Source organism: Microcebus murinus, chromosome 22, assembly GCF_040939455.1.
Source record: "Microcebus murinus isolate Inina chromosome 22, M.murinus_Inina_mat1.0, whole genome shotgun sequence".
NCBI lineage: Eukaryota > Metazoa > Chordata > Mammalia > Primates > Cheirogaleidae > Microcebus > Microcebus murinus.
In genome coordinates, this window is record NC_134125.1 from 24,951,019 (window position 1) to 24,968,943 (window position 17,925).

General features: G+C 43.7%; 1 protein-coding gene across 1 annotated transcript; it reads left to right on the top strand.

Annotated features, from left to right (window-relative positions):
• Positions 1-5,346: 5,346 nt before the first annotated feature.
• LOC105877805 (melanoma antigen preferentially expressed in tumors-like) lies at positions 5,347-16,213 on the top strand. Its single transcript, XM_012776723.3, has 4 exons — positions 5,347-5,515; positions 12,979-13,278; positions 13,530-14,144; positions 15,539-16,213. The coding sequence occupies exons 1-4, from the start codon at positions 5,508-5,510 to the stop codon at positions 16,089-16,091; spliced, it is 1,476 nt and encodes a 491-aa protein (XP_012632177.1). The 5' UTR covers positions 5,347-5,507; the 3' UTR covers positions 16,092-16,213.
• Positions 16,214-17,925: the final 1,712 nt, after the last annotated feature.

Below are 17,925 nucleotides of genomic sequence, written 5' to 3' on the forward strand. Positions count from 1 at the left end.
TGGTGCATATATATTTATAATTGTTATATTCTCTTGCTGAATTGATCCCCTTACTATTATGTAATATTCCCATTGTCTCTTTTTACAGTTATTGACTTAATCTGTTTCTTCTGATATAACTACTCCTATTTGCTTTTGGTTTCCATTTGCATAGAATATTTTTTCCATTGCTTCACTTTCGGTCTACATGTGTCTTTACATGTGAAATGAGCAGCATATAGTTTGGTCTTGTTTTATTATCCATTCAGCTAATCTATACCTTTTATTTGGGGGATTTAATCTGTTTATATTCAAGGTTATTATTAATGGGTGAAGACTTACTCCTGTCATTTTGTTGATTGTTTTCTGATTGTTTTGTATATCTTTTTTCTTTGCATCCTCTCTTATTGTTTATTTTTGCAGTTTGGTGGTTTTCTGTACTGGTAAGGTTTGATTCCTTTTTCTTTCTCTTTGGTGTATTGGTTGTGCCAGTGAATTTTATGATTTCATGTGTTTTTATGATAGTGATTGTAGTCTTTCAGATGTAGCACTCCCTCAAGCATTTCTTGTAAGGCTGGTCTAGTGATGATGAATTCCTTTAGCTTTTGCTTTTCTGGGAAAGTCTTTATTTCTCCTTCATTTTGGAAAGGTAGCTTTGTTGGGTATAGTATTCTTGGCTACCAGGTTTTTTTTTTTTTCTTTCATTACTTTGAACATATTCTCTCTTATCCTCTAAAATTTTTGCTGAGAAATCTGCTGTCAGTCTAATGAATATTCTGCCTTTATATGTGATTTGACATGTTTCTCTTGCTGTTTTTAGAATTTTTTCCTCATCTTAGACTTTTACCAAATTGACGATAATGTTCCTTGGAGAGGACCTATTTGGGTTGAACCTATTTGGGAATCTTTGAGCTTCCTATTTCTGGATGTTCATCTCTCTCAACATTTAGGTTGTTTTCAGCTATTATTTCATTAAATAGGTTTTCTACATGTTTTCTCTTCTCCTTCTAGACTCCAAAATACAAATATTTGCTTGCTTAATGGTGTCCCTTATATTCTGTAGGGTTTCATTCCTTTTTTCTTCCTTCTATTTTTTTTCTTTTTCTTGCTTGAATTATCTTAAAATACCTGTCTTCAAGTTCAGAAATTCTTTCTTCTGCTTGGTCTAGTCTGCTGTGAAGCTGTTGATTGCAATTTTTTTCTTTCATTAATCGATTTCTTCAGCTCTTAAGATTTCTTTTTGGTCTTTCTGTGGTATCTATCTCTTTCCTGAATTTCACATTAAAATCATGGATTTTTTTCCTGATTTCATTGAGTTGTCCATCTGTATTTTCTTGGATCTCACTGAGTTTCCTTAAGATTATATTTTAAATTCTTTTTCTGGCATTTCATATATTTCCTTATGCTTGGAGCCTGCTACTGGAGAATTATTATATTCTTTTGGAGGTATCATGTTGCTTTGCTTTTTCATGCTTACTGTGTCTTTATGTTGATTTCTACACATCTGGTGAAACAGTCTCCTCTTCCATTTATATAGAGTAGGTTTCTTAAGGAAATACTTATTCTTATAGGTGGGTCTTGGGGTGTCAGTTGGGTGGAGAGCATTAGCTTTGGTTCTAGGTGGATTTGGTAGTTTAGTCTCCATGCAGTTTCTTCAGCTGTATTCCCTCATGCTACTTATGATGCAAATGTCTCAGTGACCTAGGCTGCAAGAATTTGTGGTGGTGGTGGCATGGCTTTGCTCGGGTGGGCCCACTGGGCTGTTTCTTCAGCTTAGGGTGTGTGCATGCACATGTTGTGTCAGCCAACTTGAAGTCTGTCTCACTGAGGTAGGGGCCACAGGGCTGTAACTCTGGTTGGGGGCATGCATACACAGCCACTCAGGTGTCCCAAGAGCATGTCCATATATGGTGGGCCTGACAGACTATTTTTTCATCCCAGGCATGGGCAAGCAGCCACTCAGTCAGCCTGGAGCTTTGTCTGCTGGGCTGTTACTCTAGACAGGGGTGCAGGTATACAGCTGCTTGGCCAGCCCAAGGGCATTTCTCAGGTCTTGGGCACAGTTGCTCAGCTGTTCAGCTGGCCTGGAATCATCAGGTATTCCACTTGAGGGCCTCTCCTGCTGAGACAGGGTGTGGAGCAATTTTGCCAACTCAAAAAGAATAAGTTCCAAGAGAAAAATCACTTTTTTAGAAGAGACCATTGGTCAGGTACATTCCAAATTTTGCCCTCTCCAGTTTCCCCTGTTCTTATAAAGCTTTTGTTCTGATGGGCAGGTAGAAAGACAATATAGCAGGTACACAAATATGTGACATAAAAGGTAATGACAAATAGTATGAAGGAAAATGGATGTGGGGAAGGATAAGAGATAGTGTCTGCAGGCAGGCTAAGACTGAAACTATACATTAAATTTTTAAAAGATTAAATCTATGAATTAAAAAATATTTAAAACATATCCAATCACAGTGAGGTCCTTATTTTGATCCTGATTTAAATAGATAATTTGCAAAATAACTGGGAGTTTGAGCACAGATATTTGATGATATTACAGAATTGTTAAAATTTTTTACATATGATATGATAAAATGGTGTTGTGGTTATATTTTATACTTTGGAGATAAATGCTGAAATATTCGCAGATGCAGTGATGGGATGTTGGGTATTTGCTTCCAAGAGCTACAGAAGGAGGAGGGAGTGTGTAGGTATAGATGCAAAGTATTGGCAAGGAGATAATGCTTATTGAAGCTGCATGATGAGTTCGTAGGATCTGTTATACTAGTTTTTCTCCCTTTGTGTTTCCGTTAAAAGAAGCTTTAAAAAAAATGCCTTCAAGAAATAAATGAATAAATTAGAGAATTTAAATTAATATCAAGCCACTTTACCAAGTACAGCTTTCTGATTCTACAATACTAACTTTAGCAAAGCTGTAAAATTCAAATGATAATATGCTTTCAAAAATGTGAAAGATTAAAAAGATGCAAAATACTAATAATCCTAATGAATAGGATCTATTGAGATCTTACTACATGCCAGGAACCGGGATAGAGCTATATGTGAAATATTTTACTTAATCCTCTTAACAATTTCATGATCAAGGTACTACTGTTCCTATTTTATAAATGAGGAAATTAAGAGTCAAAAAAATATAGGGGCCAGGAGCAGTGGCTCCATGCCTGTAACCCCAGCACTTTGGGAGGCCAAGGTGGGAGGATTACTGGAGGCCAACAGTTGGAGGTGAGCCTGGGCAACATAGCAAGACCCCTGTCTCTACAAAAAATTAAAAATTAGCTGGGCATAGTTGTGCTCACCTGTAGTCCCAGCTACTAGGGAGGCTGAGGCAGGAGGAGAGCTTGAGCCCAGGAGTTCAAGGCTGTAGTAAGGTATCATTGCACCACTGAACTCCAGCCTAGGTAACAGAGTGAGACCCCATCTCTTAAAAAAATAGGTAACTTGCTCAAAGTCAAACAATTTAGTTGAAGAGTGAAATTTCAAGCTCAAGCAGTTTGACTCCATGTATTAATAGAACCCCCACTCATAACCACTGTGTTTTTCTTTCGTCCTTGGAAAATCTCAGTTGTTTAGATGTTGTTGCCAATACCTGAAGTAAGATGACAGAAAGTGTCACCTATGTATATCCCATGTGTATCCCTTTCCTTCTCCTCCAGTGAAGTACATGGAATGTATGTCTTCAAGACCATTGCAGAATGAGGTTGAATTAGCAATAACAACTACAGCTGGATTTTTATCCAGGTACCTCCAGGATCCTCTCTAAGGGGACTCCATACAGAGCCACAACTGATCACTTAGAGTAGGGCATTCCTTCATGCCACATCATGTATGGAACTGAGACATCACTTTACTTGGTTTTCTATGGAAAGTTGGCCTCTGTTACCATATGAGGTGGGTATAATCTTAGGATATTGTTCATATCCTAAGATATATTTATTAATCTAACTCATACATTATAAATATATGTTCAGGAAGGATAATTTGAATGATGACTCCTTAATAGGACTTTCAAGGCCATACAAGATCTGGTTCTGATATCCTCTTTATCCATACTTCTCTCCATTTCTTTATTAATATGGCAGTTCAAACAGTTACCCAAACCTGCCATGATCCAGCTCATCTGAGAGCCTTCTCACATGCTCCACTTGTCTTCTCAATGTTCATTCTTCTTGGGGCTAATTCCTACTAAGGCTTCAATGTTTCATTTTGATGCCTATTCCTCCAGAAATCCTTTCATGCATCTAAAGGCCCTAAACTATGGTCACAATCCACTTTACAATGTTATTTTGTCCCTTTTGAGGCAATGCGAGCTGACTTCTTTATACTTTCCTAACCCTAAAATAAAGAGTTTTCAATCTGTGATGAATCTTTCTGTTTTAGCCTAGCTGGTTTGCCAAGAGGATGCCATAGGCCACTAGGATAAGATGAAGCAAAGTAGAAAAGAGTTTGCAGTAATTAACATAATGTTAAAAGCATGTCTGTAAATTGAGCACTTATGGTGCACAAGGCTCTGCACTGTGTGATGTATACATTTTGTCACAGTAACTCTAAAACAAGTACAATTATTTTCAGCATTTTAGAGATAAAATAAGAGGTTTATTATTTTTTTTCAGACATGAAGTCCTCCAGGGAAAAAATAAGATGTTTAGAGAATTTTACCAATATCACACAGGTAGCAAGAGACATAGCCAGGACTTAAGCACAGATTTGTGTGACTTTATTTTTTTCTCCTTTTTTTTTCCTTTCAGAACATTACAGGGGTACAAACGCATTGGCACATAAATTGCCTTTGCACCGCCTGAGTCAAAGCTACAAGCATGCCCATCCCCCAGATAGTGCACACTACATTCGGTGTGAATTTACCCACACCGAATTTACCCACATTTACTCACATTCGGTGTGAATTTCCCCTCCTCCCTGTGTGACTTTAGACTATACCTTGTGTTGCTATAACTCTCCTAAATGGTTAGGAAACCTCATGAGAAAAGGCTGAGACCAAGGCGATGGTGGAGATACCTGCCCCCATAGATCTTTTAGGGCTTTCCTTAACCTTTTCCTTTAACTAAGCCTCCAGTTACTAAAGAGCTTTATACACATTCTCAGCCTCCAGGCCCAGGAGAAGGAAGGGGCACATCTCACCTTACCTAAATTCCATCACGTCACTCCTTGGCTCCCCAGCCTTCTGGGCCTTTCAAGCTCGACTCAGCCCATCCTGCAGAGATCATTCATGGATGTTCAGCACAGGAATCTTAAGAGCCTTAAGGGCCTCTGCCATGTTCAATCACTAGGAACTAAGGAACAACACCTGGCTAGCAGCCAGCAGAGCCTGGCCAGGAACGGACTTCCGGCTCCACCGGATGTGCCAGGGGCCACGGTGTGCAACGGCTGCCCGCCATTTTGGACTCAACCCGCCGAGTTCCCGGAGGGCGCTCCCGTGACCCTCCGTTCCCAGCTGTGTCTGGAAGTGGATGCAACCGGCCCTTAAGTGAGGCTCTTCGCAGAGGCCCTGAGTACTCCTTATGCTGACGTAATGTTTATTGAATTGTTTCAGGGTCTTTCTCTTAGCCTTTTCTGGAATCCCAGGTCTGTTTAGACAGATCACCCCAGCAGCACTTCCTTCCCGCATTGTTGTGTTTCTCTTTTTGAATGTTATGCGTAATGATAACCCATTTCCTTCTTAAAACATTCTTGGGGTAAACATCCTAAGGTAGGTTTATTTTATTGGATTTTTGACAGAAAGGAAATTTCCAAGACCAGAGTGGCTGGGTTGCTGAAAGATTGCTGTGTTAGAGAACTAGGAGTTCGCATCCTGAGGGCTTAATGACGGTAGACAAGACTTTCTCCCAAACACACCCTGAGATAGATTCTGTAAATATACTCATTTTATGAATGAGGAAACCGAAGCTTAAGTAAAATGTCCACTGTTACTCAGCCAGTAAATGGTAAAGCCAAAATTCCAGTACCAAACAGTTCCAAAAGCCTCATCTTCTTAACCAGAACCCTACTGCAGAATATAAAACATCTGGGGCCAATCAGCTTCCCTTTTTAAGGCATGGATGTCTAATTTTTGTTTTGCCATTCAAAAATATGACTAAGATATGCTTTATTGGCTTTCTGTTAAAAATACAGAATAGTTAAAGCAAATAAAATATAATTAGGTTGTGTATTGTGAACAAATAACAATGGAAACAGGTTTACAATAATATTGAGACAGGGAAAAATACAAAAAAGAGTAAGTGATAAAAAGACAAACCTGTCCCAACCTCCTGAGACCCAGATATCCTGAGAGGTTCTACAGAAAAGAATGACCAACAGTTGGAAAGCCAGGCATATCTGGAGAGTTTCTGACCATATATAGAAATGGAACTTAAAGCAAAAAAGAAATGAAATCCATTTTCAAAATCTAAGCTCTCACAAAATGGAACTTCTTTTAGTTCTTGGAGCAGACCCAACTCTGTCTTCTGGGCTGTCATGCCTGGTTTTCTGTTTGCTTCACAAACTATTTAATAGTTTCCCCTCCTCTCCAGGCTTATTTCCATACAGCCTGTAGGTCTCAGCTTCTGTAGTGCTTCCTTTGTAAAGCATTCCTGGACTTCCTAAGTCTGTTTTGATGCTCTTGGGCAGGGTGCCCACCACCTCATATCTTCTAAACTGCTTTGTTGTTAAGGTAAATCCATTACTGTGTAGTCATTGTTTCTTTCTTTTGACATTGTGTGGCAGCAGTCCCCAACCTTTTTAGCACCAGGGACTGGTTTCATGGAAGACAATTTTTCCACACACTGGGCGAGGGAAGGATGGTTTCAGGATGATTCAAGTGCATTGCATTTATTGTGCAGTCAAACCTCTCTGCTAATGATAATCCGTATTTGCAACCAACCTAAATCCCTCACATTCGCATGCAGTTTTTAGTAGGGTTTGTGTTCCTATGACAATCTAATGCTGCTGCTGATCTGACAGGAGGCGGAGCTTATATGGTGATGTGAGTGATGGGGTGCGGCTGTAAATACAGATGAAGCTTCACTTGTTTGCCCGCATCTCACCTCCTGCTGTGTGGCCTGGTTCCTAACAGGCCATGGACCTCCGCTGGGGACTGCAGCTGTATGGGACTGTTTTTTTGTTTTTTTTTTTTTTTTAGAGACAGAGTCTCACTTTGTTGCCTAGGCTAGAGTGAGTGCCGTGGCATCAGCCTAGCTCACAGCAACCTCAAACTCCTGGGCTCAAGCAATCCTGCTGCCTTAGCCTCCCAAGTAGCTGGGACTACAGGCATGCACCACCATGCCCGGTTAATTTTTTATATGTGTATTTTTAGTTGGTCAATTAATTTCTTTCTATTTTTAGTAGAGATGGGGTCTTGCTCTTGCTCAGGCTGGTTTTGAACTCCTGACCTCAAGCAATCCGCCTGCCTCGGCCTCCCAGAGTGCTAGGATTACAGGCGTGAGCCACCATGCCCGGCCAGGACTGTTTTCATTCGAGTGTATTTTCCTTTGGCTTGAAAAACTTAAAATTTTGCTATTTTGTTTTTTAATTACTGAGTAATGAGGCAACAGAATTCTATTCCATACCCAGTAATATGCTGGTATGTGATAAGAACTTAATAAACAAATGAATGAGTTCCACAACCTAGTCAACAGATCATAGTCTTCTATATCTCATGCTTTCTGTTATATTTAATGAATGATTAATGTGGAAGCAAAAGTCAAATTAAGTTCTCTGTAAGTCAGCTTAAGCCTAATAAATTACATTTAAGAGAGAATTCATGAGAGCATAAATTGACTCTCAGAAACAGGTTAAAAAAAAAAAAGCCCAGTCGTAAAGGAACCGTTTTCTGTTGAGAGAGTTTGAGTTGACCTGCATCTGGCTTGGAGTTACAGCCTCCAGACTACATTCACTTATTCAGCAAACATGTACAGTTGACCCTTAAACAAAATGAAGAACAAAAGACAGATTAACAAGAGAGAAGCATGGCAGATTTATTCATCAACATTTTACTTGGACCATGAGAAATGAAGACTAAAAACACAGGAAAAATTGTGTGTTTTTAATTTAATTTTTTTAGAGACTAGAGTCTCAACTATGTTGCCCAGGCTGGCATTGAACTCCTGGGCTCAAGTGATCCTCCCACCTCAGCCTCCCACATGGCTGGTACTACAGGCACATGCCACTGCACCCAGCTATGTATGTATTTTTATTCTTAGGTTTGATGAAGGATGAAAAGTTGTGTACAAATGTGATTGGACAAAAAGATTATGATCTAATAATGGTAATAAGCTGGGGGTTACTTAACAAGGCCTGTTTTTTCAGATTCTTCTTGGCCTCTCTGTGTAACATTTCTTTCCTCTAGGTATAGGACAGGACACCTGTCACATGAGATAGGTCCTTTATGGTTAGCTCTTACACAGAAAGGTGGGGGGAAGTCAGAGATCTGTTTCTGACCTTGATTCCTGAGTCAGTAGAAGTTGGCATGATACCAAAAAAGAAATTTAAACAGGCAAGGCTTTATTGGAGCTTTTGCACAAACAAAAAGGAGACATTGCTGGTTAAGGAGCAACCAGACTGGCTCTCCAAACAAAGGGCTGGGGAACTTATAAAGGGAAGAAAGAGAAAGTTTAGCATCAGCACTGAAATCATAGCACATGGAGGTGAGGTTTTGTTGGCAACCGCCCATCTGGCAATCATGCTTCTTCATCATCACGTGTCTCGTTAACATGTTAAATTTCCACCCTTGGGCATGATTTTTAGCTTTAAAATGAAGTTCTACAGGCAGTCAGCTTTGTAGTTCACCTTGGCAGCAGCCAGTTTGTGCAGGTTCTGACTGGGGCCAGCAGGCCCCTGCTCCAGTGCTTGCCAAGTCTTGTTAAAGAAAGCAGAGGTACCTTCTTTTGAATTTGGGTGTTAATTATTTTCAGGGTACTTTGTTCAGTATGATAAGCAGACAAGCTTTGGCTCAAGGCTCAGGCTGGTGGCCAAAGTCCACCTCCTATACTATCTTAGAATGACTTCCAAGGTGCCATTTTGGGGTAATGTTCTGAGTACCAGCACCATTGAAACATATTTTTGCCTCTTTTTATTGCTATGGAGATCCCTATTGTTATAAGTCTTGTTGAACTGGCTCCAGCTTTCCCAATGCTGATAATGGACATGCCCGATCCTAATTCAAACATCAGCTAAGATATCCATGGTGTAGCTCCTGTATCTTTCTGAATCTCCCTGTCTGTCTGCCTCTATTTCTCTTTCCTTCTCTCCCTCTCTTTTTTTCTCTCAGTTCTGTTGTCATGTAATATTATAGTTTGAATCAGTAGTTGTAACCATGTAACCACTTTCTTCTTCTTCTTCTTCTTTTTTTTTTGAGACAGAGTCTCACTTTGTTGCCCAGGCTAGAGTGAGTGCTGTGGCATCAGCCTAGCTCACAGCAACCTCAAACTCCTGGGCTCAAGCAATCCTCCTGCCTCAGCCTCCCAAGTAGCTGGGACTACAGGCATCCGCCACCATGCCTGGCTAATTTTTTCTATATATATTAGTTGGCCAATTAATTTCATTCTATTTATAGTAGAGACGGGGTCTCGCTCTTGCTCAGGCTGGTTTCAAACTCCTGACCTGGAGCAATCTGCCCGCGTCGGCCTCCCAGAGTGCTAGGATTACAGGCATGAGCCACCGCGCCCGGCCTCTTCATTTTGATTAGTTGTATTTTCCCTCTTTTCTTTACTGCTACCAAAGACTGATCTGCTTTCCCCCTACAAATCAAGTTTTGGACCCATTTCTGGACCTACTGTTTTATGCTCCCAATTCCTTTATTTTGTCTTCAATCAGAATTATGCCCTTTCTTCTGCATTATTTGTGTTTGATATTGTTCTTATTAGATGAATTACAGTGTTTACTTGTTCAATCTTCTTTAGTAATAACAGGCTTTGATTGTGAATTTGCCTTTGATTAAAACTTTGCTCTTGGCTGGGCGCGGTAGCTCATGCCTGTAATCCTAGCACTCTGGTAGGCCGAGGCGGGTGGATTGCTCAAGGTCAGGAGTTTGAAACCAGCCTGAGCAAGATTGAGACCCCGACTCTACTAAAAATAGAAAGAAATTAATTGGCCAACTAAAAATATATAGAAAAAATTAGCCGGACATGGTGGCGCATGCCTGTAATCCCAGCTACTCGAGACTGAGGCAGAAGGATTGCTTGAGCCCAGGAGTTTGAGGTTGCTGTGAGCTAGACTGATACCATGGCACTCTAGCTCGGGCAACAGAGTGAGACTCTGTCTCAAAAAAAAAAAAAAAACTTTGCTCTAATCTCAAGCATTTCCATATATGTGTTAGGATAAATACTAATCTAAAAATTCCAAGTATTAAATTTTTCTTGGTGCCAAAGGGGAAAGAGGATTTTCCTTCCTCCTCTCTTTCCTTTCAACATCTCTTTCAGAAAACTTGTAATCCTAAATCATTTGTCTCTTTCAGATGTATGTAAATATTTTTATTAGTAAAAGCTAAATAAGCCTCTTGCCACTTTTGCATTCCAGGACTTTCTTGGAGCCACCTCTGTGAAATGTGAATATAGAGGAGGATGAGTCCTGTCTCCCTAGGAGTTTAGTCCAAGTACTTGGCTCCAAGTTGTAACTTCCTTCTTCTCGAAGACGTAGAAGTTTTATTTTTTTTCCTTTGGACAGAGACAATTAACATGTATGTCATGGATTATCATCTGCCTGCCTGGCTAATAGGGTGAGGTTTCTGTCTTTGCAGTCTCTTTAACAGATTACTTCCTAGCGTGTGTATCAGTCTGGTTTAATATTTATTCAATAATAAAACTGTTTAATTTTTGTGTACATTTTGTGGAGAAGTTGTACTGGCTTGGCAGGAGATTTTATTTTCAGTGATTTCTCTAATAGTGTACTTCTGTTGTTTTATGATCTGTTCATTGTGGTTGCTGTTATTCTTATTAGGCTATTAAGTATGAAACATCTAGATTCCTTAAGTACTAAATTTGATAGTTGATATCTCTGACATTTCACTTTGACGCTTGTTTTAGTTTTATATAGAAGATACATCCTCTGTCTTGCAAAGGCATGTTTTAGCTTGTGCTTATCTTTCAGTTTTTTTTAAAGTAATTTTTGTGAAACTATGAGTATATAAGCTACTTTATAAGTTGCTTCAGTGGCATTATTTCCAAGTCTTATTGAGGCTTGAAAGAATTGTCTTTGCTTTTCATCTTTTAATTTCTAGAATACAAAACCTTTCACACCTCTCCCTCTAATTTAAAATATTTGTGGTCCTTATGAGTGTTATAATGCTGATGAGCATTGAATTTCTTTAATGTCAATATTGCAGTAAAAAAGCAAACAAATCATCTTATCTTTAGCAGAAACAAGATAATATTGCCATTCCCAATCCTCATTAAAAAATCTGTTGTCTTCCTTCAGTGTTCTCTTGATCTTCTTTGGCATGATGGGCTGTTAAGCACACAGAATTAAAAAATACTGTTGACTGTGCACTTATTCACAAATTCCATTTCAAACAGAAACACAGTGCACCATTGTCAAAAGCTGATAACAGAGTGGCATTCTCGATCCCCATAAACTCTCACCAACTAGCCTTGTGCAGTAGTGGCTCCAGTCAGGTGGGGGAAGTTAGAATGAAATCATGAGCACAGCAGCTGTCAATTTAGCCCTTATGGCTTACTAATGTTCTGATTGTGTGGGTCAATCTGTGAGGGTTATTTCATTGAAATTTATTTTATTCTTTGATATTTTATATATGTTCATTTAAAAATAAGATAAAAATATAAAAGACCAACAAAAATGTATTAATAAAAATAAAAGGATTAGTTCTGTAAAATTTGAATTCAGTCAAAAGGCCACACTTAAGGACCTAGAAGACCACATGTGCCTTAAGGCCACAGGTTCTCCACCCATGGGCTAGACTCTGTAAGGACGACTGCAGGGTGGATTGTATTCAAAGTGAATATGAAGCCACTTTCCATTTTGCTGGTTATTAAAAACAGCAAAAAAGAAAGAAAATGAAGCCACTAGAGTTTTTTTTTTATTTCAGCATATTATGGGGGTACAAATTTTAAGGTTTCAAATAATGCCCTTTCTCCCCCTCCCCCCACAAGTCTGATTTTCCAGCGTGACCATCCCCCAGACAGTGCACATCTCACTCATTATGTATGTATATACCCACCCCCCTACCCTATGCTCAATTACTGTAGTTCCTATGTGTCCACTTAGGTGCTGCTCAGTTAATACCAGTTTGCTGGTGAGTATATGTGGTGCTTGTTTTTCCATTCTTGGGATACTTCACCTAGTAGTATGGGTTCCAGCTCTAACCAGGAAAATATAAGATGTGCTATATCACTGTTGTTTCTTAGAGCTGAATAGTACTCCATGGTATACATATACCACATTTTATTAATCCACTCTTGGATGGATGGGCACTTGGGTTGTTTCCACAGCTTTGCAATTATGAATAATTGACACTAGAGTTTTGAACAGAGGAGTGACATGATCGGACTTGGACAACAGAGGGCGCAAAGGCAGAAGCTGGGAGACAAGTTCAAAGGCCACTGCAATATCGGGGATAAGAGATACTGGTGGCCTGGTCAAAGTGCAAGTGATGAGAAGTGGTTAGAATCTAGGTACATTTTGGTGAATAGATGTGGACTTTGGGGACAATGTCCATAGTTGGTGATCTTTTTTTTTTTTTTAGGGGACCAATTTCATTGCATTCAAATAGTTGGTGATCTTAATGGTGAAGGCAAAAAAGGAAAGTATGGGCCAATTCAAAGCCTCTAAAGCTCAAGGAATAGATCTGAACCCCTGAGGTTCTGGACCCCATGTCCCCAGAACCTGAGAGGGCCCCAGAGTCTCAGGCTTGCAAGACCCAAATTGTGGGGTTGAGCCGGTGTTTGGCTCCATGATGGATGAAAAAGGCTTTGTGCGCCATGCTGGCCCGGGACGGGTGCCACGCAAGGGGACTTCTGAGGATTTCTACCTTATTCTGCACAGGTTCCCAGAGATGAGCAATCCAGCCCCACCCAAGCTCCTGGAACTTGCAGCCCACAGCCTGCTGAGCAACGAGGCTTCAGTTATACTTGCCTTGGAAGAGTTCACAGTTGACCTCTTCCCGCCACTACTCACTGCCGCGTTTGCCGGGGGGCACAAGAAGGCACTGAAGGCCTTGGTGGAGGCCTGGCCCTTCCCCTTTCTCCGTCTGGGCTCTCTGATAGTGCAGTGGCCCAACCAAGACAGCTTGCAAGCTGTGCTGGATGGGCTGGGGACATCGCCTGCCCTCAGGGCTTGTCCCAGGTAAGGGGGATGCTGGGATCAAGGGGGACAGATGGGGACTCGATGGTTTCCAGGTTAAGTGCATTAAGGAGCAGGATTTTCCCCGGCTAGGGATTATGGTGCAGGCTCTGTGAGGAACCAGGACTGGGAAGAGGCCCAAGCACAGGAGGAAAAGCCCCTTTGAAAGGGTGGGCTGGGTGGGCTGGTGCTGGGGTGCTCATCTTACCTGGGCCTCCAGGTGGTAGCATCTCAACACACTCCTCTCCCCACAGGAGGTCGGAACTGAGGGTGCTGGATTTGACCCTGGACTTTGAGCAGGTCCAAAGTAAAGGGGCCTCTGAGGCCTTGGCCAGATTCCCATTCTGGTTACCATCAACAGTCAAGGCAGAGATGCCCCAGGCTGTGGCCAGGCCCAGGCCAGCAGAGGACACAAGAAAAGGACCGAAGCAGCCATGGGAACCAGTGGAATTGCACATTGATCTTTTCCTGAGAGGCCCCTTCAAGTTGGACACGTTCCTCTCCAGCCTCCTGACCAAAGTGGAGCGGAGCCGTGGCTCCCTGCGCCTCTGCTGCAGGAAGCTGCACATTGAGGAGATGCCCTTCAACAGTCTGGTAGGGATCCTGCAGACGCTGGAGCTGGACTTCATCCAGGAGCTGGAGGTGTTTGACTGGTTCCGGGCGCTGTCGGAGCAGAGCCTGTTTGCCACGCAGCTGGGGAGGATCTGCAACCTGCGCAGCCTCAAGCTGGCCTACTACCACTGGGCCTTCCCCCCTGAGGGCGAGCAGTCCTCCAGCTGTTTCCTGTCCCAGCTCAGCAAGCTCGGCCACCTCCAGAAGCTCCACCTATCCTACTCCTACCTCTCGGGCAACTTACATCAAGTGCTCAGGTGAACGGGTGGGCAGGGACCTTCACAGAGTCCCCAGAATGCCCCCATTCTTTCTTTTTTTTTAAAGATACTTTAGTCAAAGTCAAACAGCAAGTATCTGGGGTTCAGATGCAGCTCCTGGCTGGAATGCCCCCAAGTCAGGTCAGGGCAGGGAGCGAGACAGGAAGTGGGGCCCATTCTTAGGTGTTCATGGAATTGTGGGTGCAGCCTGGGCAACTGAGGTTCATTTTCTTTCTTTCTTTTTTTTTAAAGATACTTTAGTCAAAGTCAAACAGCAAGCACCTGGGGTTCAGATGCAGCTACTGGCTGGAATCTGCTTTGGAACACAGTTTTGGTGGGAAAGAGGACACATTGCTAAAAAACAAAATTACAACAAATTTTGTTTAAAGATCTAATTGGCTTTCTTTTGTGATTCACAAATTGGGGCAGCCTCCCATTCTGTAAAATAGAATAAGAGTTATGATGATCTGAACAGAGGAAATTGGCCTTATAGGCAGAAAAGGGTTGAAAAAAGCAGAAGTAAGGAACAAAAAGCAGATTGTTTCAAAGTTACTTTCCTTATAGGAAGAGAAGAGGGGCTTTTTTATCATGTTGGGCCCCCTCTGGTTGGCTGCTGTGACTCTCCTGTTTTTTTGGAAAATTGACCAGTTTCAAAGTTCAGTTGGCACTTAGCACAAATGACTCCATTCTGGTTTGGTCTGGTTTGGTCTGGTCTGGTCTGTTGGGGCCTAGTGCGGGAGCTTAGTCCAAAACAATGGGCTTTGTTTTTTTATTTACTGATATGCTCATTTACTCAACAAATCTTTTGGGGCACTGCTGAGTTCTGGGCAGGAAAAAGCCAGACACAACACAGCTCAGGCCTGTCCTCCTGGAGCTCATGCTGCCCTGGACACATGGGTGCAGAGCCTGGCAGGACAACTGTGGGAAGGAAGCATCTTACTTGGCTCATGTCCCCTAGAAATTTCCCCTAGAAATGTCCCCTAGAAATTTCCAGGTGGGACATTTAGTGCGCCCAGCCCAGCTCTGGTTAAACAGAAGCCTGAGTGGTAGCTTCCCCAAACCCAAACCTGAGGAATTATGGGCTGTCTGTGAATCCCTTATTATCAAATAAGCTCCTTCTGTCCAAACCGCTCCTCAGCAGTCCTGTCAGGTATGCATAACGCGGGTCTCTACTTCACCAAAGAGAAACTTAGAGTCAGAAGGGTTCAGGGAGGACCTGGTAGGTCTATTGAGACAGAGCCAGGCCTTGGGACACCAAACAACCTGTCCCTAAACACGCTGGTAAATGGCGTCCCAGATGAGGAAGTGTCCTGAGACCGGCCCCTCTGTGGGCAGGCAGGTTGAGGCAGAGCACCTAGGTCCTCCCCTGAGGCAGCTGCATCTTCTCTCCTCAGGTGCCTGCAGGCCCCGCTGCTTGCCCTGGAGATCCGCTCCTGCACACTCCTGGACACCGACATCACCTACTTGTCCCAGAGCCTTCACGCCACCTGCCTGAGGAAGCTGGATCTGAGCGGCAACAACCTGTCTTATATGGTCCCTGGGCCCTTAGAGACCCTGCTGGCAAAGGTCTCAGGGACACTGCAACACCTGGACCTGAACCACTGCCGGCTGAAGGACGCCCACCTCAGTGCCATCCTGCCAGCCCTGTGCCGCTGCTCCCGCCTCACCTCCCTGGGTCTCTCCGACAACCCCGTGTCCAGGGCAGGCCTGCTCAGCCTGCTGGAGCGCACGGCAGGGCTGGCGGAGCTGAAGCGGGTGCTCTACCCCATCCCGATTGAGTGCTGCGTGTACCTGCATGGCCTGTCCTGGGGGCCTGTGAACAAAGGCAGGCTGTGCCAGGTGCAGGCTGAGATGCAGAAGCTGCTGCAGGCTGTGCAGCGGGCCGACATGCAGTGGAGCCCCCCGCTGCCCTCGCCTTTGCCCGTGAGGCTGGTGCAGCTCGACTGAGGGGCCGAGGCAGGGCCTGGGGAACCGTGGCCAGAGAGGGCAGCTGGAGGCGTGGTCGGAGCCACAGACTTCCTGTTGGGCACATGTTGTTTGCAGGGAACATAAAGGAGACTTCCACGGGATTGGTCTACTGCTTTCTTCTCTTCTGCCCCATCCGCAGCCCAGCACCTGGCCTGTTGCACGTGTTCATTTTGGCCCACATGTTACCGTCAGGAGCCAGGGATGGGAAGACCCCAGAGGCCCAGCCGTTCTGACATGTACTCCCTTTACTCACCTTACTCTTTGAGCCACTCGCTCAGCTTCTCTTTTGCTTCTGGGCAGAATGAAATAGGCACTAGGCTGACTTCCCCACCTAAAGGCATCACCTGTGCACTGGAGGCCTGAGCATCTCGGGGGGCGGCTAGGAGCGCGGACGAGATGCACACAGGGCACAGACACGGTGCATGCAAACCTCAACCAGCTGGTCGCCATGGAGCGTGGGACCAGGTGCTGTTGTGCTCAGACTGGGCATACAGAAGGCCTAGGACACAGCTCACAGTGACAGCAGGGGCACATCTGGTTAGCAAGTCCAATAGGGCAAGGTCAGAGAAGAGCCAGGGTTACCCTCTTTCACGCACAGTGTCACATGTGGAGGGCCAGCTCAGGAACCAAATAGTAATCTCAAAGGCCTGTGAGTGCAGAATGGTGGTTTTTATGTTATCCATTTATTTAACAAGTACCTGCTAAGCACCTACCCGTTGGCAGGTACTTTTGCAAGGGCTGAGGATAGAGCAAAAATAATGCTAGGTCCCTGCCGTGGTGGCGCGTACACTCTGCAGACACACAGGCTGGCGAATGAATGGCATGCTTTTGGGCTGGGACGGGGCCAAGTGAAGGAAGTGGGCCTGCTGGTGAGGTGGATGGGAGGGGACAGTCTGAGATAAGGCATCAAGCAAGGTCTGTCTGGGCAGAGAGGCTAGCACTGGGTGGCAACAGCCTGTCCAGCATGGGCATTTGGGCAGAGCCCTGAATAGGGGCAAACCCTCCAGGCAGAGGAACAGATAATTGCATGTTGGAGGAATACAGAAAATCTGGGGGCTTGATGCACTGTGCCCTTCTTTGCTGTGCCAAAAAATCAAACACTCCCCAAACCTTAACTCTAGTTACCAACCTCCAATCCACATGCCTTGCTCCTCTCTGATGCAGCGGTGCAGGCGTGTAATTGTAGCGGTTCTACGCGTCATCAGAGCATGGCATCGTGCATGCGAGATGAAATCCCATCGCTTCCTCTGGTGACATGTCTTTCCAACAGTGTGAGGGCACCAGTGCCGCCTGGCCTGTGTACACAAAGAAGCCAGAGGGCCTGGGTTACACGGCCAGCCATGACTCAGACTCACTTTCTCCTTGCCTGAGTCAGTGTTGCTATTTAGTCAGATGTTGGGGGATGCTTGCTTCCAGAATTCTCCCTGAGGTCATAAGACCTTCCTGCCACTGCCCAGCCACACCAGCATTTGTTTGAAGGTACTCTACAGTCCAGACTGAGGAACAAACCTTAGCCTCCAGGTCAGTGTTAGGAGAGCTGATGCTGCAATCTGGATCCAACCATTTGTGCCTCAATTTCCTCATCTATGAATTTAAGAATTTTGAATCATATAGTTAATCATAGTCCCTATCATACATGATTACACTGTGTTACATGTTACATGCTCAAGGGACTTTTCCAAGGTCCCATCACAAAGAAGTAGTGGTCAGTGGTGGCTGGCTGGGAGGCTTGGTGGGAGAATTCAGTGAGACAGTGCATGGAAAATCTTCAGCATATTGGCAGCCACGTGGGTCTTTTTCAGTAAGTGCTGGT

What these genes read in the sequence shown, in the direction of transcription:
- LOC105877805 (XM_012776723.3), top strand. An exon ending in GCCCTCAGGGCTTGTCCCAG is followed by an intron (nt 13,279 to 13,529) that starts GTAAGGGGGATG and finishes CTCTCCCCACAG; the next exon opens with GAGGTCGGAACTGAGGGTGC. An exon ending in AACTTACATCAAGTGCTCAG is followed by an intron (nt 14,145 to 15,538) that starts GTGAACGGGTGG and finishes TTCTCTCCTCAG; the next exon opens with GTGCCTGCAGGCCCCGCTGC.